We start from the raw sequence: 13,558 nt of genomic DNA on the forward strand, positions 1-13,558 counted from the left end.
GTTGTATAACGATGTCGCTCTAATACGCTAAATCGAGATTTTGTCATTTGTCATACTTTCACATTTAGCAGTAAGAGAAGTTCTTAGTTTTTTTGCTGTTAGCGATAAAGCTCAACGGATTCTATTGCGGTCTTAACAGGGATTATTCAAAAAGAAATGAGATGTCAATAATAAAGAAGAGCAGGCTATTCAAGTTCTTGAAGTTCTGTAAAGTCTATGTGAGTAGGCGGTTTCAGTTTCTTGAATACCATTGTATGCATATAAAAGTTTGGATAGCAGCTGACAGGTACACAGATGCGTTTATCCTTGGAATGACGATTTTAAATTCCATCATTTTGTACGGTAGCGGACACTTACATTACATTGATGCTCTATTTCTTGCTAGTGGAGCCGTTACACAATCAGGCATCCCTACAGTGAAGATAACAGATATTTCGATATACCAGCAAGTAAGGCTAACGAAATTGATTATATCCATGTGCTGTGATAATACTAACATTGCTATTCATACAGCTTACACTGTTAATCTTTTCGGTTCTAAGTACGCCGGTGGCCGTCAATCTTGGACTTACAGTTATAAAGCTGTACTATTATAATAGGCGTTATGACAAAGTGCTAAGAGGTAACCGTTTGACGATGACTTATACCTACAACACATTTCGCCCTAGGGAGGAGGCCGAACCCAATAGGGTAGGTGGTCGAAAAATTCAAGTGTTGCTGGATCAGGGAAATCGTTTACGTCGGCCCGTTGCTCCTTCAAAAGACAATCAAGAAACCGAGGAAGAGACACAGCCCAAAGGAGGGTTTTCACGCCTTCGCCGTTCACTTAGCACAGTACAAAGACCAAGTACACTTCCTAACATTCCTTTTTTCAAATTTCCAAGAAAATCCGTCGATTTGGAAAAGCAAGACTCACCAGCGGAAAATGCTTCTTTTTCAGGGTCGCCAATTCATGATGAAGATCGCCATTCTACCCAAAGTGAGTATCGTGTAAGAAATAGTGACTATTCAGGTGCTCCATCGGCCTCAGCATCAAACTTAGATGAAGAAGAGCATTCTAATCCGATCGAGTACTCATCCCGAGATTTGGATGATATGAATCCTCCGTCTCCCTTTGACCGTAGAGAAGAACCTAACCCATCTACTCAGGTTGAATATGCCCCCAGAAATAATGACTATGTAAATAGTACTGGAGACGAATCATCGGGTGGGGACAATCTGCCATCCAGACATTCTAATGAATCGAACGATCCTGATACTTCAACTCAAATTAATGAACGTGATAGCTCGGCTTCATCTAATCGTACGAACTTTTCGGCTCCAAGAGAAACCGTTGCTGGCTCTTTGTCTTCTTCCCATGGATCTAATCCGTATCCTTCAGAGTACAACATCACCCGTACCGATAATGAACCGCACTCGTTGTCTAAAGAACCAGATGAAAGCGCCCCTGCTCCTGACAATTTAGATCAAGTTTCGACTTCTGGTAACACAGGACGACAAGAAGTTTCCAATCGTGAAGGTGCAGCAAGTCCAAGGATTACAATTGCAATACCTCCTGCACCTGACCACGAACGAAAGCCGGTTCATACTGCGGGTATGTTTTATATGGCTTTTTCTTCTATATTAACAAACTAGGTTACAACAAGGATTCCAGTTCTATAAAATCTCCTATGTCTTTTGGTAGAGCCAATCGAGGTGCGACGTTTTCCTTGACAAATCGTACCCCAGGAGACAGACATTCAATGTCTCTCCTTCCCTCTCAATTCCGAAAAACATTTACTTCGGCCTTGCCTGACAGGCTGAAAAGTAGCAATACTTTTCGTTCGGCAAACACATCAACCACAATGCCTTTCCTTTCGTATCAACCTACCGTTGGAAGAAATTCTGCGTTTTATGCTTTATCTGGTGAGGAAAGAGAAGAACTAGCCGGTATTGAATATCAATCTCTAAAAGTACTGACTGTTCTATTGACAATTTATTTTTTGCTATGGCATGTTCTAGGCTTGGTTGGATTCCTTATTTACATATATACTGCAAAGGTTTCCGGTAGGGCATGTACAATCGCCGGAATTAATCGTGGATGGTGGGCCGCGTTTACATCCACTTCCTTATTTAATAATATTGGATTTGCTCTGCATAATGACTCTTTAAATCAATTTCAAAAAGCAATATTCCCGCAGGTTATGGGGACTATTTTAATTCTTACAGGGAATACATTTTTTCCAATTGCTTTAAGGCTGATGATTTGGTGTTCTCTATTGTTTAGCAGGTTTTTTAAACCGCATTTTCAACAATCTTTAATTTTTTTACTTGAGCATCCACGACGGAGCTTTACACTATTGTTTCCTCCAAAAGTTACGTGGTATTTAACTGCAAATTTGGTAGGTTTGAATTTAGTTTCGTTTTTCTTCTTTATGGTGCTCAACCTAAGCAATCAATATGTGGAGCAAATCCCAGTCGGATACAGGATTATGAACGGTATTTTTCAAAACGCATCTACCCGAGCGGCTGGTTTTACGGTCGTAGATATTGGAAGTATTGCTCCAGCATTAATCGTAAGCTATATGTTTATGATGTACATTTCAGCATATGTATGCATTTTTTTATATATATTTTAAAATGAATTAACTAACTATGTTTAGCCGGTACGCAAAGTCTAGCTCGTTTATGGGTCAAACTCGCTAACCTTAGGGAAAAAAAAGATTGCTATGAGTATTCGACAGTAAGTTCATCCAACAGGATAGAAGTGAAGGCTTTAGCTAACCGACGATTAGAACGAATGTTTACGAGGAACGTTCCTTGGGAATTTATGCACCACCTGCGGATGAAAGTAGCGAAAGCGATACCGACAGTTCTGATAAAGAGCAGCAGCAGCAGCAAGATGCCAAGACCAAACCTAAAACAGGGAGAAACTATCTGGTAGATCATCTTCAACGTCAATTAAGTCATGATTTATGGTACATGTTTTTTGGGTTTTTTCTCATTACGATTTTGGAAGGATCTAGGTTGCAGAGAGCGGATGAGCCAGTAAGAACAAAGTTTCTAGTTTCGAGAAAGCGTCTAACCAAAACTAGCAATTTACGCTATTTTCGATTTTGTTTGAGGTTGTTTCCGGTTATGGTACAGTAGGACTGAGTCTTGGTAAGAACAACAGCGAAAAAAAGGGTTAGAGTATCGTGTTAACAAGGATGAAAAGGATATGGGGATGCGCCGTCTTTGTCTGCTCAATTTCGAAAAATCAGTAAACTTGTGATGATAGCATTAGAGGTATGAGATGATGAAATGGTGAGAAATACAGTACATACTAACGAAACAATAGATTCGTGGAAGGCATCGAGGTAAGAGACCTGAAATCCTGAATGGGGGATTGAAAGAGGTTGTATGGCTAACCTATTAATTTAGGACTGCCAAGTGCCCTGGATCGAGCAGTAAGTCAAAGAATTAGAATCTCTTTGCGGATGCTATAGGTTTCGGTAAAGAGATTTTGTCACTTGCGGATAGGTTGATGAATGCTAAACGATATGAAATGTGTAGGTACTTATGCCATCTGACAAAAATTTTGATCGGGAAGAAGAGGATTACATTCGAAAGCATGGAAAGAATAAATGAATTCCATGATCGAAAAAAAAAAACGGCGAAGACGTTTTAAAAAAGCATTGGTTTTTACGACACTTCTATAAATGATAGAATGATAGAATTTGAAATGAATATTTATTACCAGGGTTCATGATGTGGGCGTTTTCATGGAAAGGACTAGTTTGGTATGGGGTTCCAAAAAGTCCAACAAGGAACGTAGCAGAGAAGGAAAGATGTCTAGTTCTACTTCTACTCTATTCGTTGTTGGTGTATAAAATGGATGAATGTTCATTAAAAAAGAAAAAGAAAATAAAAATAAAAAGCTAGGGTATTGGGTATTGAAGCTGCTTTTATTGGAATGGAATCCTTCGATAGTAGTAGAGTCGTTTTGGGGGATGTGGAAACCGAATTGGAAAACTGAAAAGAAACTTGAGTTCGTCGGACCAGCTAGCGTTGCCGACCTGGATGTTGCGAATACGATTGTTGATATACAAAAATCGACAACACTGTACATTAGCCTACGAAAAAAGAAACAAAAGAAAACAAAAAGCTCTAGGCAATCTCCAAGTTCAACCAAGTTTCGGATTTGCGTTTATGTTTTCTTTTGCCTTTTTTCCTGCGCAACAATCTTCATTTCCAAGGATTCGCTAATATAATCGTATCGAAACCGTAAGAGTTGACATTCTTATAACAGGGTACCGACCATGTCATTTTCAGCCTTGTTTTCGAATTTATTTTGTCCGTTCGGGTTCGGTAAGAAATGAGGTAGGGGGTGACGAAAAGAATCGGTAAATAGGACCGGGGCGATGTGGAGGGCAAATCGGACAGAAGAGACAGAAGGGAAATAGACTTCAGGCGAACGGCAATGGAGATTTGTATAATATGTTTTATTATACAATAAGTAAATAAACAGAGACAAAAAACAACAGAAACCAAGACAAGAAATCAACGTGGTTTTCAAAATGGTTTGCGTTTTTGTTTGTGATGGTTTGATGGATGTTAGTCAAGAGAAAACAACAGGTTATGGATGATACCTACAAGAAACATTGGTAGAAAGAAAAAGAGAAACGACACCGATGGAAAGCCGATAGAGAAAACGCAAAGGAGGAAGTCGTACAAGAAAAAAGAGCGATAGTTTTTCTCTTTTTAAAGGTTGGCTCCCTCCTATTCCTATCTTCTTTTTAGCTGATAGATTTCCCACAAAACGAACTTTGCATAATTCGCGTGAAAACCAAGCAAACGTACGGCAATCCTCATTTGCGAACCATATTCCTATTTTTAATTTTTTTTTCTTCGTTTCTTGTTGCTCTTCTCTTTTTCCAACGTCCACCGTCCAACTTCCATGATTTCTTCTGCTTCCTTTTATTTATTTATGACGTGACTTTTGAGTAACAGGATCGGTTGATATTCTATGTTCTCATGGTATTTGAGATTCGCGGATGAGAATGGATTTTCTATTAAAGGAAATGAGTGGTCTCATTTCTACGAACGGCATATTTCTCAAGCTCCATTGAATCCGATTTTCGTTGCCTACAGTGCGAATCCAATGCTACCAACGGTTCCCGATTCTTTTTCCTGTTGCTAAATACAAAACCAGTTTCCAGTTTCCAATTTCTTACTCTTATTCTTTTATTATTTTGCTATTCGCTTTTTCTTCCTTCTTGTTTTGATCTCTAGATCTTTAATCCTAGGATTGTTTTTGTATTTTCGGTTTGTTTTGTAGGTTTCACTATTTTTTGATTGCACTGGTTTTTATTTGTCACTATCCCTGCAACAAGACTTAATTACGTCCACCTGTGTTTTCGGTTTCGTCTAATTCATCTCACTTGGCACAACTTTCCATACTTCCTGTGATGCCTTCCTCTCGTGCTCTTTCCCATAATCAAATGTTTGCCGTGGAGAATGATTCGTTGGCTTCTACCAAAAGTTCCTATAGCATGCCTTTTGTTTTATTCAGTCAATTTCAATATCCACTATGGTAAGTTTACTTGATTTTAAATGATTCCCTGTTCCTTTTGCTTGCTCCGTCTTTCTTCTTCTACTCTTCTTTCTCTTGTTTTTACTATTCTAGCTTTTCAATTTATCGTTGAAATCCATTTTCTTGCTGTTATAACATATTTCTCTTACTGCACATGTTGAGGAATTTGCTACTCTGGATGAGGTTTCCCGTCCCAAAAGCTTCTTGCCTAGCATTTTTTCCCATCTTGTATCTATTTCTTCTCCGTCTACAGTCTTTTGCAGTCTATTTCTTCTTCTGTTGGCCTTGGTCCTCCTTGGCCTTCTCATTTCTTTCCTCTTGGCATCGTTCGTTTACTTCATAAGTACTTCATTGTTGATTTGGGTACACACTTCCCATCTCGCAATTTAATATAAGCTAGTGCTTTCTTTTGTGTAACATAAGAAACCGCACTCTTGCAAAGTATCACTATTCCAAACATATTGAGTCATCTCTTTCGGTCCTTCATTATGTATGGGGAATCCAATGATTCTGTGGAAAGGAGGAAGCAAGCAAGGAGAATGAGAATGAAAAGCAAGAGTGGTTTCTGGTTTGACGGCATCAAGGATACCTTTGAACATTGGTGGATCTTTGAAAGAGTTATGAACGTAGAAAGCTTCCAAGGAACGGATTTTTTTTCTTATTCTTATTCTCCATTATGAATAACTTGGACATTTCTTGTTTCCTTTAGGAATCATTTACTAACAGAGATAGGAATTGGCTAAATGCTTTTTCAGAAGCAATTTTTGGTAAGAGTACTTCTTCTTTTTCTTTCGTCGTAGGAAAGACTCATTTTTCTTCCTTTCCTACTGTCGCTTTTCTGATTACCGGTTACTATGTGTCTATTTTTGCGGGTAGTAGACTCATGAAGAATCGTTCTCCAATTCGTTTAAAAAAGACTTTTCAATATTATAACCTCGTGTTTTCTGTCACCTCCAGCATTCTTGCTCTACTGATATTTGAACAAGTTGCTCCCATGATATATCAGCACGGGTTTTTCTTTTCCATATGTAACGAAAAGGCCTGGTCACAACCTCTTCTCTTTCTATACTACTGTGCCTATATTTCAAAATTTGTACGTCTCCTTATCTACTGTTTCTGTATTCCTTCGTTGTTCTAACATTACCTCTTTCCCCTAGCTTGAACTTGCCGATACTTTCTTTCTAGTATTACGCAAAAAGCCACTTCAATTTCTTCACTATTATCATCATGGAGCCACGGCCCTTTTGGTCTATTCTCAAATTGTGGGAAGGACTTCGATCTCCTGGCTAATTATCGAAATTAATTTATTGGTTCATGTAGTTATGTATTACTATTATTACCTTGTCGCCAGAGGCATCCGTGTGCCTTGGAAAAAGTGGGTTACCCGTTTTCAGATCATTCAATTTTTTACCGATCTAGGATTTATTTATTTTGTTTTTGGAACTGAACTTTTATACCGTTCAAAAAATTACAACAAGTATTGCTGGGGCCATTGTTCTGGTGAACCCTTTGCTGCCTTTTGTGGTCTTATTACCATTTCTTCTTACCTAATTCTGTTTGTTGTCTTTTATCGCAACACCTACAAAAAAAATGCTGCTGCCAAGAAATCAAAGCAAAGTGCTCCCTCGAATGTTTCAGATAATTTGCACTTGAAGCTCTTTTCCAAAAACAACGCTTCCTTAACCGAATCTAGCTGCAACACACTTGTAAGCAACTTGGGTCCTATCTCTTCTGGCATAAGGAAGGACAATTAATTTACAAAAAAATTGGTTCACTCCTTTTCTGTTTTACATATGATCTATATGTCTTGAGCGGTTATAGGCTTATTTTTACCCAATGTTTTGGTTTCGAAGTGAAACGACGTATTAATATCGTGATTCTCCGGCAAATAAGTATTAAAACAGAAGCAAAAACAAAAAAAAAGGAACAGCTTAGTCTCTTTTTTGGATATTTTGTATTACAAATATCGATTTTTTCGATATTTAAAAAATGCGTTTATCGACATTAGTATTAAGAGTACTACGTGCAAAGTGTGAATCGATTTTTCACTGTATTTGCTTTCTTTTTATGAACGCGTTACTTTGATTGAGTTATTTCCTACCTAACTTATCGATGGAGTCTCTTCTAATGATGCATCATTAAAAGGGCTTGATTCCATTTATTTAGTGGACCCCAAATGCCAACAAGTATTGGATATTTATTTTTCATAGCTTAAAGTATGGTCTGTTTACTATAAACTGTACATATTATCATTTTAATTATGGAAATTTTCAAAGATTTATAATATTATGCTAGCAATTTATTATTTTGATATATTTTTCTACTGCAGCTTTTCTTCTTCTATTTAGTAAGTCTTATTTGTAAACTTTCTGGAATTCTATACTTGCAATGTTCCATAAGAATGTCGATTCGTATACTAAACGCAACCTGCAAGCTTTGGAACGAAATTTACCTACCGCGCATGACTCAACATTAAATATTGGTTGGTAAATTGAATAGTAACCATTTGAACTATATTTCGTACAATATACTTGAAAACAATTCCCATGTTTTCGAAAGGAAAGTAATCATTTGGTGGTATAATTTTAAGCGTAAACAAATTCAACGGTATAGGAGTTGATGGTTACCAAGAAGAATATTGATACTTTGGAATCTCTTTGGAAAAACTTAAAAAACACAAAAGATGCACCTGATCAAAAATGGCTTAAGAGATGCCAAGAAATTATTCATACTACGCCGAGTCGTACTTTGGTGTTTAGTGAAGTGATGGAAAGACTTTATAGGTATGATTCCTTAATTGTTTTATTCTTCTTTAATTGTAACTAAATCATCAGGGTTTCCGAGAAAATGTCCATCCTGGGCCGTGAGGATTTGGAAGTACCTCTCCTCGATGCATGCGAACTTCTCGAGCGACAGACTACTAGCCTGAAGGAAGAATTTCTACATTCTCAGTATTTGGCGGTGTTACTAGAGCTTTCAAGAAATCCTTTAGAAATTCGTAATGTAGGATCCCGAAACAAAATAGAAGACTTGCATGCCGAAACTGAGTCGCGTTCTTTGAATGAAGAGCTATCTTCACTCGGTGGAGACCATTGGGAAGAACAAGATTGGATGGAAATAACCAGTGAAGAAGAAGAAGACAAAGACGAATATATTGATGATTTAACAATAGGCGAGACCCACTGCTCTACGTCAACTACAGACGAAAAACAAATGGTAGACAGTGTTCAAGAAGATGATCCCCATATATGGAAGCTTCAACCCTCAAGTGATTCCGCTATACCCTATGTTAGGAAAGAAGCCATTGCGAGTTTTAGGAAGGTGAAACCATTCATGTTTTTTGATGGGAGTAGCGCTTTAGAGGAAAAGAATATCTCAGAAAGATGGTTTGTGAAGGATGTTATTTACATGCTGTTTGGTCTCCCTAGTTTTTTCTTTCTAACTCATGATGATGGAACTGTAAAGGTTAGGCGTCAGATACTTCCGAAAGTGAACATACTTACTCATGAATCAATGTACAGTATACTGGATAATTTTGCAAGCCATGGTTCTTGTTTGAACAACTTTCGAAATCTCCTAAAAGATGTAACAGAGAAGAATGTGGGTCATTTGAATTTACATAACACATCTGAGATTGTTAGGAAAGAGCTTGTTTTTCCCTATTTAAAGGAACCCTTAGAAAATTGTTTAAAAGGATTGCAAAAACAGTTGCACAAGTTGGAGTTTGAGATATACTATATATCGACAAAGTCGACTCTATTCCAAGCGTATATGGATTTATCCCCTATCATTTTTTGTTTGAAAAACTATTTACAGATTTTAAACACTTCAAACACCGTTTGGGATGTAGTGGAGAAACTTGACATTTTGAAGCAACAGAAACATGAGAAGGATACTTATAATTATTTATTTAAATCCTCATGCACAGCGGTTATACGATGGTTATATCAGTTTGCAAATCATCTGCATCTTGAGAAGATCCCCCAATATGCGAAGCCAATTGTTTCGTTAATGATGAAGCAGCCGAATCTTGAGGAAGGTCACGAGGAAACACTGCAAGAATTAGAAAGCTCTTTCATTTATGAAAATGCGTTTTCTTTTGCAGAAGTATTACTACAATTGGAAGTATGTTTTCAAGCAAAAAAATCGAATCTCCCATTCTGGGGAATTGAAAGAATGGCCTCACAGGAACGTACTCCCCTCTCAGGGCTGAATGCTTTAATTCAAAGATTTGAGTCTGCCAAATGTTCGTTACTTCTCAAGCAACAAGGGAAAATGGCATATGGTCATTACGTGTTCATTCAAACATGTCTAAATTATTGTATGTTTTTGCATAATGAACTTCAAATAATGCTGTCCGATGCAACAAACGTGAATAGCAACTTGAGCTTTTTCGGGACAGAAATAAAGCCAGTTCATAACAATCTGAGTATGGAAGAAATCATAGAACAATTCCTTCGAGATGTGTTTACCGAAGATGTAGTGGAAATTTTACGGCTTGAAGTTCTAACTTGTCAACAAGAAGTGTTTGCAAATGTTATGGAAAAAAGGTTCTCTACAAATTCAGGTTCAACGTTAGAATCAAATAAAGTGGACGAAGAAGCAGGAAAGTTCTGTGATATTTTTGTGAAACTATCCAAAGTTCTATTGCATCCTGATCGACCCATTGATCCTGGTGCTTATTCTTGTAGAAGGCGTTTATCAGAATTACTCTTACTGATTATCCCCGAAGTTTAAAAGCAGAACTATGTACAAAGAGAGGCTTGAACTACTATTCACTTAAGAGTCATAAGATCTTATTGAAGAAAGTCGAAATGAACGATGCTAGTGTATTCATAATTCATAGTTTAGCTTCGTTAATGAATCTTAAGAAGCAAATTGAACAAGGCAAGAAAATTTGACGAGATCATTAACTTATTCGTAAACCCAACCTTCAATAGCGCGGTCGTATTGTTGAATTTCGGCACTTTGGAACCATAAGTTGATTTCATACTTGGCACTATCAACCGAATCTGAGCCATGACAAACGTTTCTTCCCAGATCAATACCGTAGTCACCACGAATGGTGCCAGGAGCAGAGGCCAAAGGATTTGTAGCACCAAGCATAACACGGCCAGTCTTGACTACATCCTTTCCTTCCCAGACCATGGCGCAAACAGGGCCGGAACCCATAAATCCGACGAGCTTTTCAAAGAAAGGCTTTCCTTTGTGTTCATCATAATGTTTTTCAAGGAGAGTGCGATCGGGGACTAGCAACTTGATAGCGCGAAGCTTGTATCCTCGACGCTCAAATCTGGTTATAATAGGACCAATAAGTCCACGTTGAACAGCGTCGGGCTTAATAGCAATGAAAGTTTGTTCTTGGCTCATTTTACGGTCGAAATTGTCTGTTAGCTAAAAGAGGGCGTGGTTGGTAGATCGATAAGTCTGAGATTAATCGTTCATAAGAGTTCCTTCCGAGGGAAGTGAGAATGCGTCATGAGTAACGATTCTGTAAATAAACAAATAAATAAATAAATGATAATAATAGACGTACATTTGTAGATATAAGGAAACAAAGAAAAAGAAGAAGAAAAACTGGAGCTGCTATCATTTTTTATTAATACAATCAATTTCGTTTTTTCGTAGCGCATCCAATTGATTACAAAAAATGAAGCTGAAAGGAGATGTCCGGCATGAGAGAAAGGTACTGAAAAATCGCTAGCAGATCCTTTCATGTTGAAAAGGACTACACAACTCTACCGTTGTTTTTCCAAATAGACTGAGCTTAAAACGAGAGAAGGATAGGTGTCTTGAAGTGTCGTCGATTCGTATCTTGTCAACGTGAAGAAGGTCTTTGAATTTATATTAATGGATTTTTTGTCACTACTTTCATCATAAAAAAAAAGAAAATATGGAGTTATCAATTCCAAAAGCATTTTGTTTATAGGAATGGTTTGTTTACATACCACGACACGTCACCAGGTAGAAATTTATTTTATTAAACTTTCTTTGTTTACGCGTTTCTTTGTTCTCTGATAAATCATGGGTTCTTTACTTCAAATTTACAAAAGTGAAGAAAAACAGAATAATCGAAAAGGTGAAATATAACTAGTACGAATTTATTTTCTACAATATAGAGGATAATGTTGATCACTGTTCGTGGTGAACTAGTAGAGATACCTTCTCTCACAGATATAAAGCAATCGACAAAAGGAATTGTTCGCGAAGGATGGGTAATGATAAAGGAAGAAAAAATGAAGTACCTTCCATGGACGAAGAAATGGCTTGTTTTATCGCATAATTCGATTTCCTTATATAAAAGCAACAAATCAGATACGGCGCAATTGACAATTCTTTTAAAGGACATCGAGAAAGTCGAGCGTTCTAAATCTCGGACGTTTTGTTTTCGAGTGAAATTGAAAATCCGCCAATCCACATCAGTTTTACAGGCTCTTGAAATTTCAGTCTCCCACAATATGGATTGCTATGAGTGGATGGATGCCATTTCAGCTAGAAGTTTGTCCAACAAAGTTTCAGGACCCATGGATCCTAAACATGAAATACATGTAGGAGTTGATGACCAGGGTAAATACGTAGGACTTCCAAAAGAATGGTCTGTCGTGCTCAAAAGCGACTCGATCTGTACCAAGGATTTCCTTAAGAAGCCCAAATCAGCCATTCAGACATCCAATCATTCCAGCGGAGAATATTGCTATCAAAGAGATTACATTGAATTTGGAAATCAGGTAAAATTGAAAGCTTCCATTATCAGATATAGCCCACCTGTGTTTTCCCCCTCAGCTATGTCGAATGAGGCATCTATTCACAATTCTGATTGTACAACCACAACCTCTTCGTATGATGACGATGAAGATCAATTGACATTAAATCTTGAGTACAAAAAGAAAAATAACAAAGATTCTTCAGAACCTTCTCAAAGCAGTTCTTCCAATGACTCAAGTGTTATGGATCTTTCCTTCAGCGAAAAACTACAGCCCGCTCGTTCCATCCGTGACAAAAATGGTGAAACCTCTAATGTGAAGCTAACAGAGAAACAAGTGATGGAAGTCCTTAAAAATTCCATTACATCTAAGGATCCTAGCACTATTTATTCTGTAAAGCACAAACTTGGCCAGGGTGCTTCTGGATCCGTGTATCTGGCCAAGGTAAAAGCAGGGAATGAATTATACAATAATGGACTAGTAGCCATTAAAAGTATTGATTTTCATTTTCAGAGTCGAAAAGAGCTGCTCTTGAACGAAATTACTGTAATGCGCGAATCGTTTCATCCAAACATAGTAAGCTTCCTTGATGCTTTTCTAATTAAAGACAGGCATCTGTGGGTTGTTATGGAGTACATGGATGCTGGTTCCCTAACAGATATTATCCAGCAGCACAAACTTAACGAAGAGCAAGTTGCTCGAATATGCCTAGAAACGTGTAAAGGCATCCAACATTTGCATGCACGCAATGTGATCCATAGGGACATCAAAAGCGATAATGTGCTTTTAGATAAACAAGGAAAAATAAAAATAACGGACTTTGGATTTTGTGCACGGCTCATGGATCGCTCACATAAGCGTGTAACTATGGTCGGGACGCCGTACTGGATGGCTCCTGAAATAATTAAACAGCAAAAATATGGAACAAAGGTCGACATATGGAGTCTTGGGATAATGATTATTGAAATGCTTGAAAACGAACCTCCCTACCTTCGAGAAGACCCCATGAAAGCATTGTACATGATCGCAAAAACAGGAACTCCTTCCCTTAAAAATCCTGAATTTGTATCTAAAGAATTACATTCTTTTTTAAACTCATGTTTGAATACCGACACAATCTTTAGAGCAACCGCCGCTGAACTATTAAACCACTCCTTCCTTCAACGAGCATGTTCACCTAAGAGCTTAATCCCTTTAATTTCAACTGACGTTGTCAAACCCCGTAATCATTAAGTTTTATGATTGTTCTTTATGAAAATCTAAATATATTTAATTTATAAGCTTAATTTACAGAGTATTT

General features: G+C 37.6%; 6 protein-coding genes across 6 annotated transcripts; 5 read left to right on the forward strand and 1 right to left on the reverse strand.

Moving 5' to 3' along the window:
* Positions 1–161: 161 nt before the first annotated feature.
* trk2 (plasma membrane potassium ion transmembrane transporter Trk2) lies at positions 162–3,609 on the forward strand (the record flags this gene model as incomplete). The annotated part of the gene is made up of 11 exons (XM_056182192.1): positions 162–252; positions 295–449; positions 514–1,594; positions 1,636–2,591; positions 2,703–2,722; positions 2,775–3,027; positions 3,075–3,141; positions 3,197–3,267; positions 3,320–3,338; positions 3,403–3,428; positions 3,535–3,609. The coding sequence occupies 11 exons, from the start codon at positions 162–164 to the stop codon at positions 3,607–3,609; spliced, it is 2,814 nt and encodes a 937-aa protein (XP_056038826.1).
* Positions 3,610–3,860: 251 nt separating this feature from the next.
* On the forward strand, positions 3,861–4,232 carry SOMG_03403 (uncharacterized protein; the record flags this gene model as incomplete). The annotated part of the gene is made up of 1 exon (XM_056182193.1): positions 3,861–4,232. The coding sequence occupies one exon, from the start codon at positions 3,861–3,863 to the stop codon at positions 4,230–4,232; it is 372 nt and encodes a 123-aa protein (XP_056038587.1).
* Positions 4,233–5,429: 1,197 nt separating this feature from the next.
* On the forward strand, positions 5,430–7,308 carry elo1 (fatty acid elongase Elo1; the record flags this gene model as incomplete). The annotated part of the gene is made up of 3 exons (XM_056182194.1): positions 5,430–5,554; positions 6,287–6,647; positions 6,712–7,308. The coding sequence occupies 3 exons, from the start codon at positions 5,430–5,432 to the stop codon at positions 7,306–7,308; spliced, it is 1,083 nt and encodes a 360-aa protein (XP_056037621.1).
* Positions 7,309–8,173: 865 nt separating this feature from the next.
* Positions 8,174–10,291, forward strand: mod21 (gamma tubulin complex GCP5 subunit Mod21; the record flags this gene model as incomplete). The annotated part of the gene is made up of 2 exons (XM_056182195.1): positions 8,174–8,337; positions 8,389–10,291. The coding sequence occupies 2 exons, from the start codon at positions 8,174–8,176 to the stop codon at positions 10,289–10,291; spliced, it is 2,067 nt and encodes a 688-aa protein (XP_056038832.1).
* A 177-nt stretch (positions 10,292–10,468) lies between these two features.
* ndk1 (nucleoside diphosphate kinase Ndk1) lies at positions 10,469–10,924 on the reverse strand (the record flags this gene model as incomplete). The annotated part of the gene is made up of 1 exon (XM_056182196.1): positions 10,469–10,924. One exon carries the CDS (start codon positions 10,922–10,924, stop codon positions 10,469–10,471), a length of 456 nt encoding a protein of 151 aa, XP_056038835.1.
* Positions 10,925–11,679: 755 nt separating this feature from the next.
* Positions 11,680–13,491, forward strand: shk2 (PAK-related kinase Shk2; the record flags this gene model as incomplete). The annotated part of the gene is made up of 1 exon (XM_056182197.1): positions 11,680–13,491. One exon carries the CDS (start codon positions 11,680–11,682, stop codon positions 13,489–13,491), a length of 1,812 nt encoding a protein of 603 aa, XP_056038618.1.
* Positions 13,492–13,558: the final 67 nt, after the last annotated feature.

Source organism: Schizosaccharomyces osmophilus, chromosome 2, assembly GCF_027921745.1.
Source record: "Schizosaccharomyces osmophilus chromosome 2, complete sequence".
Classification (NCBI taxonomy): Eukaryota; Fungi; Ascomycota; class Schizosaccharomycetes; order Schizosaccharomycetales; family Schizosaccharomycetaceae; genus Schizosaccharomyces; species Schizosaccharomyces osmophilus.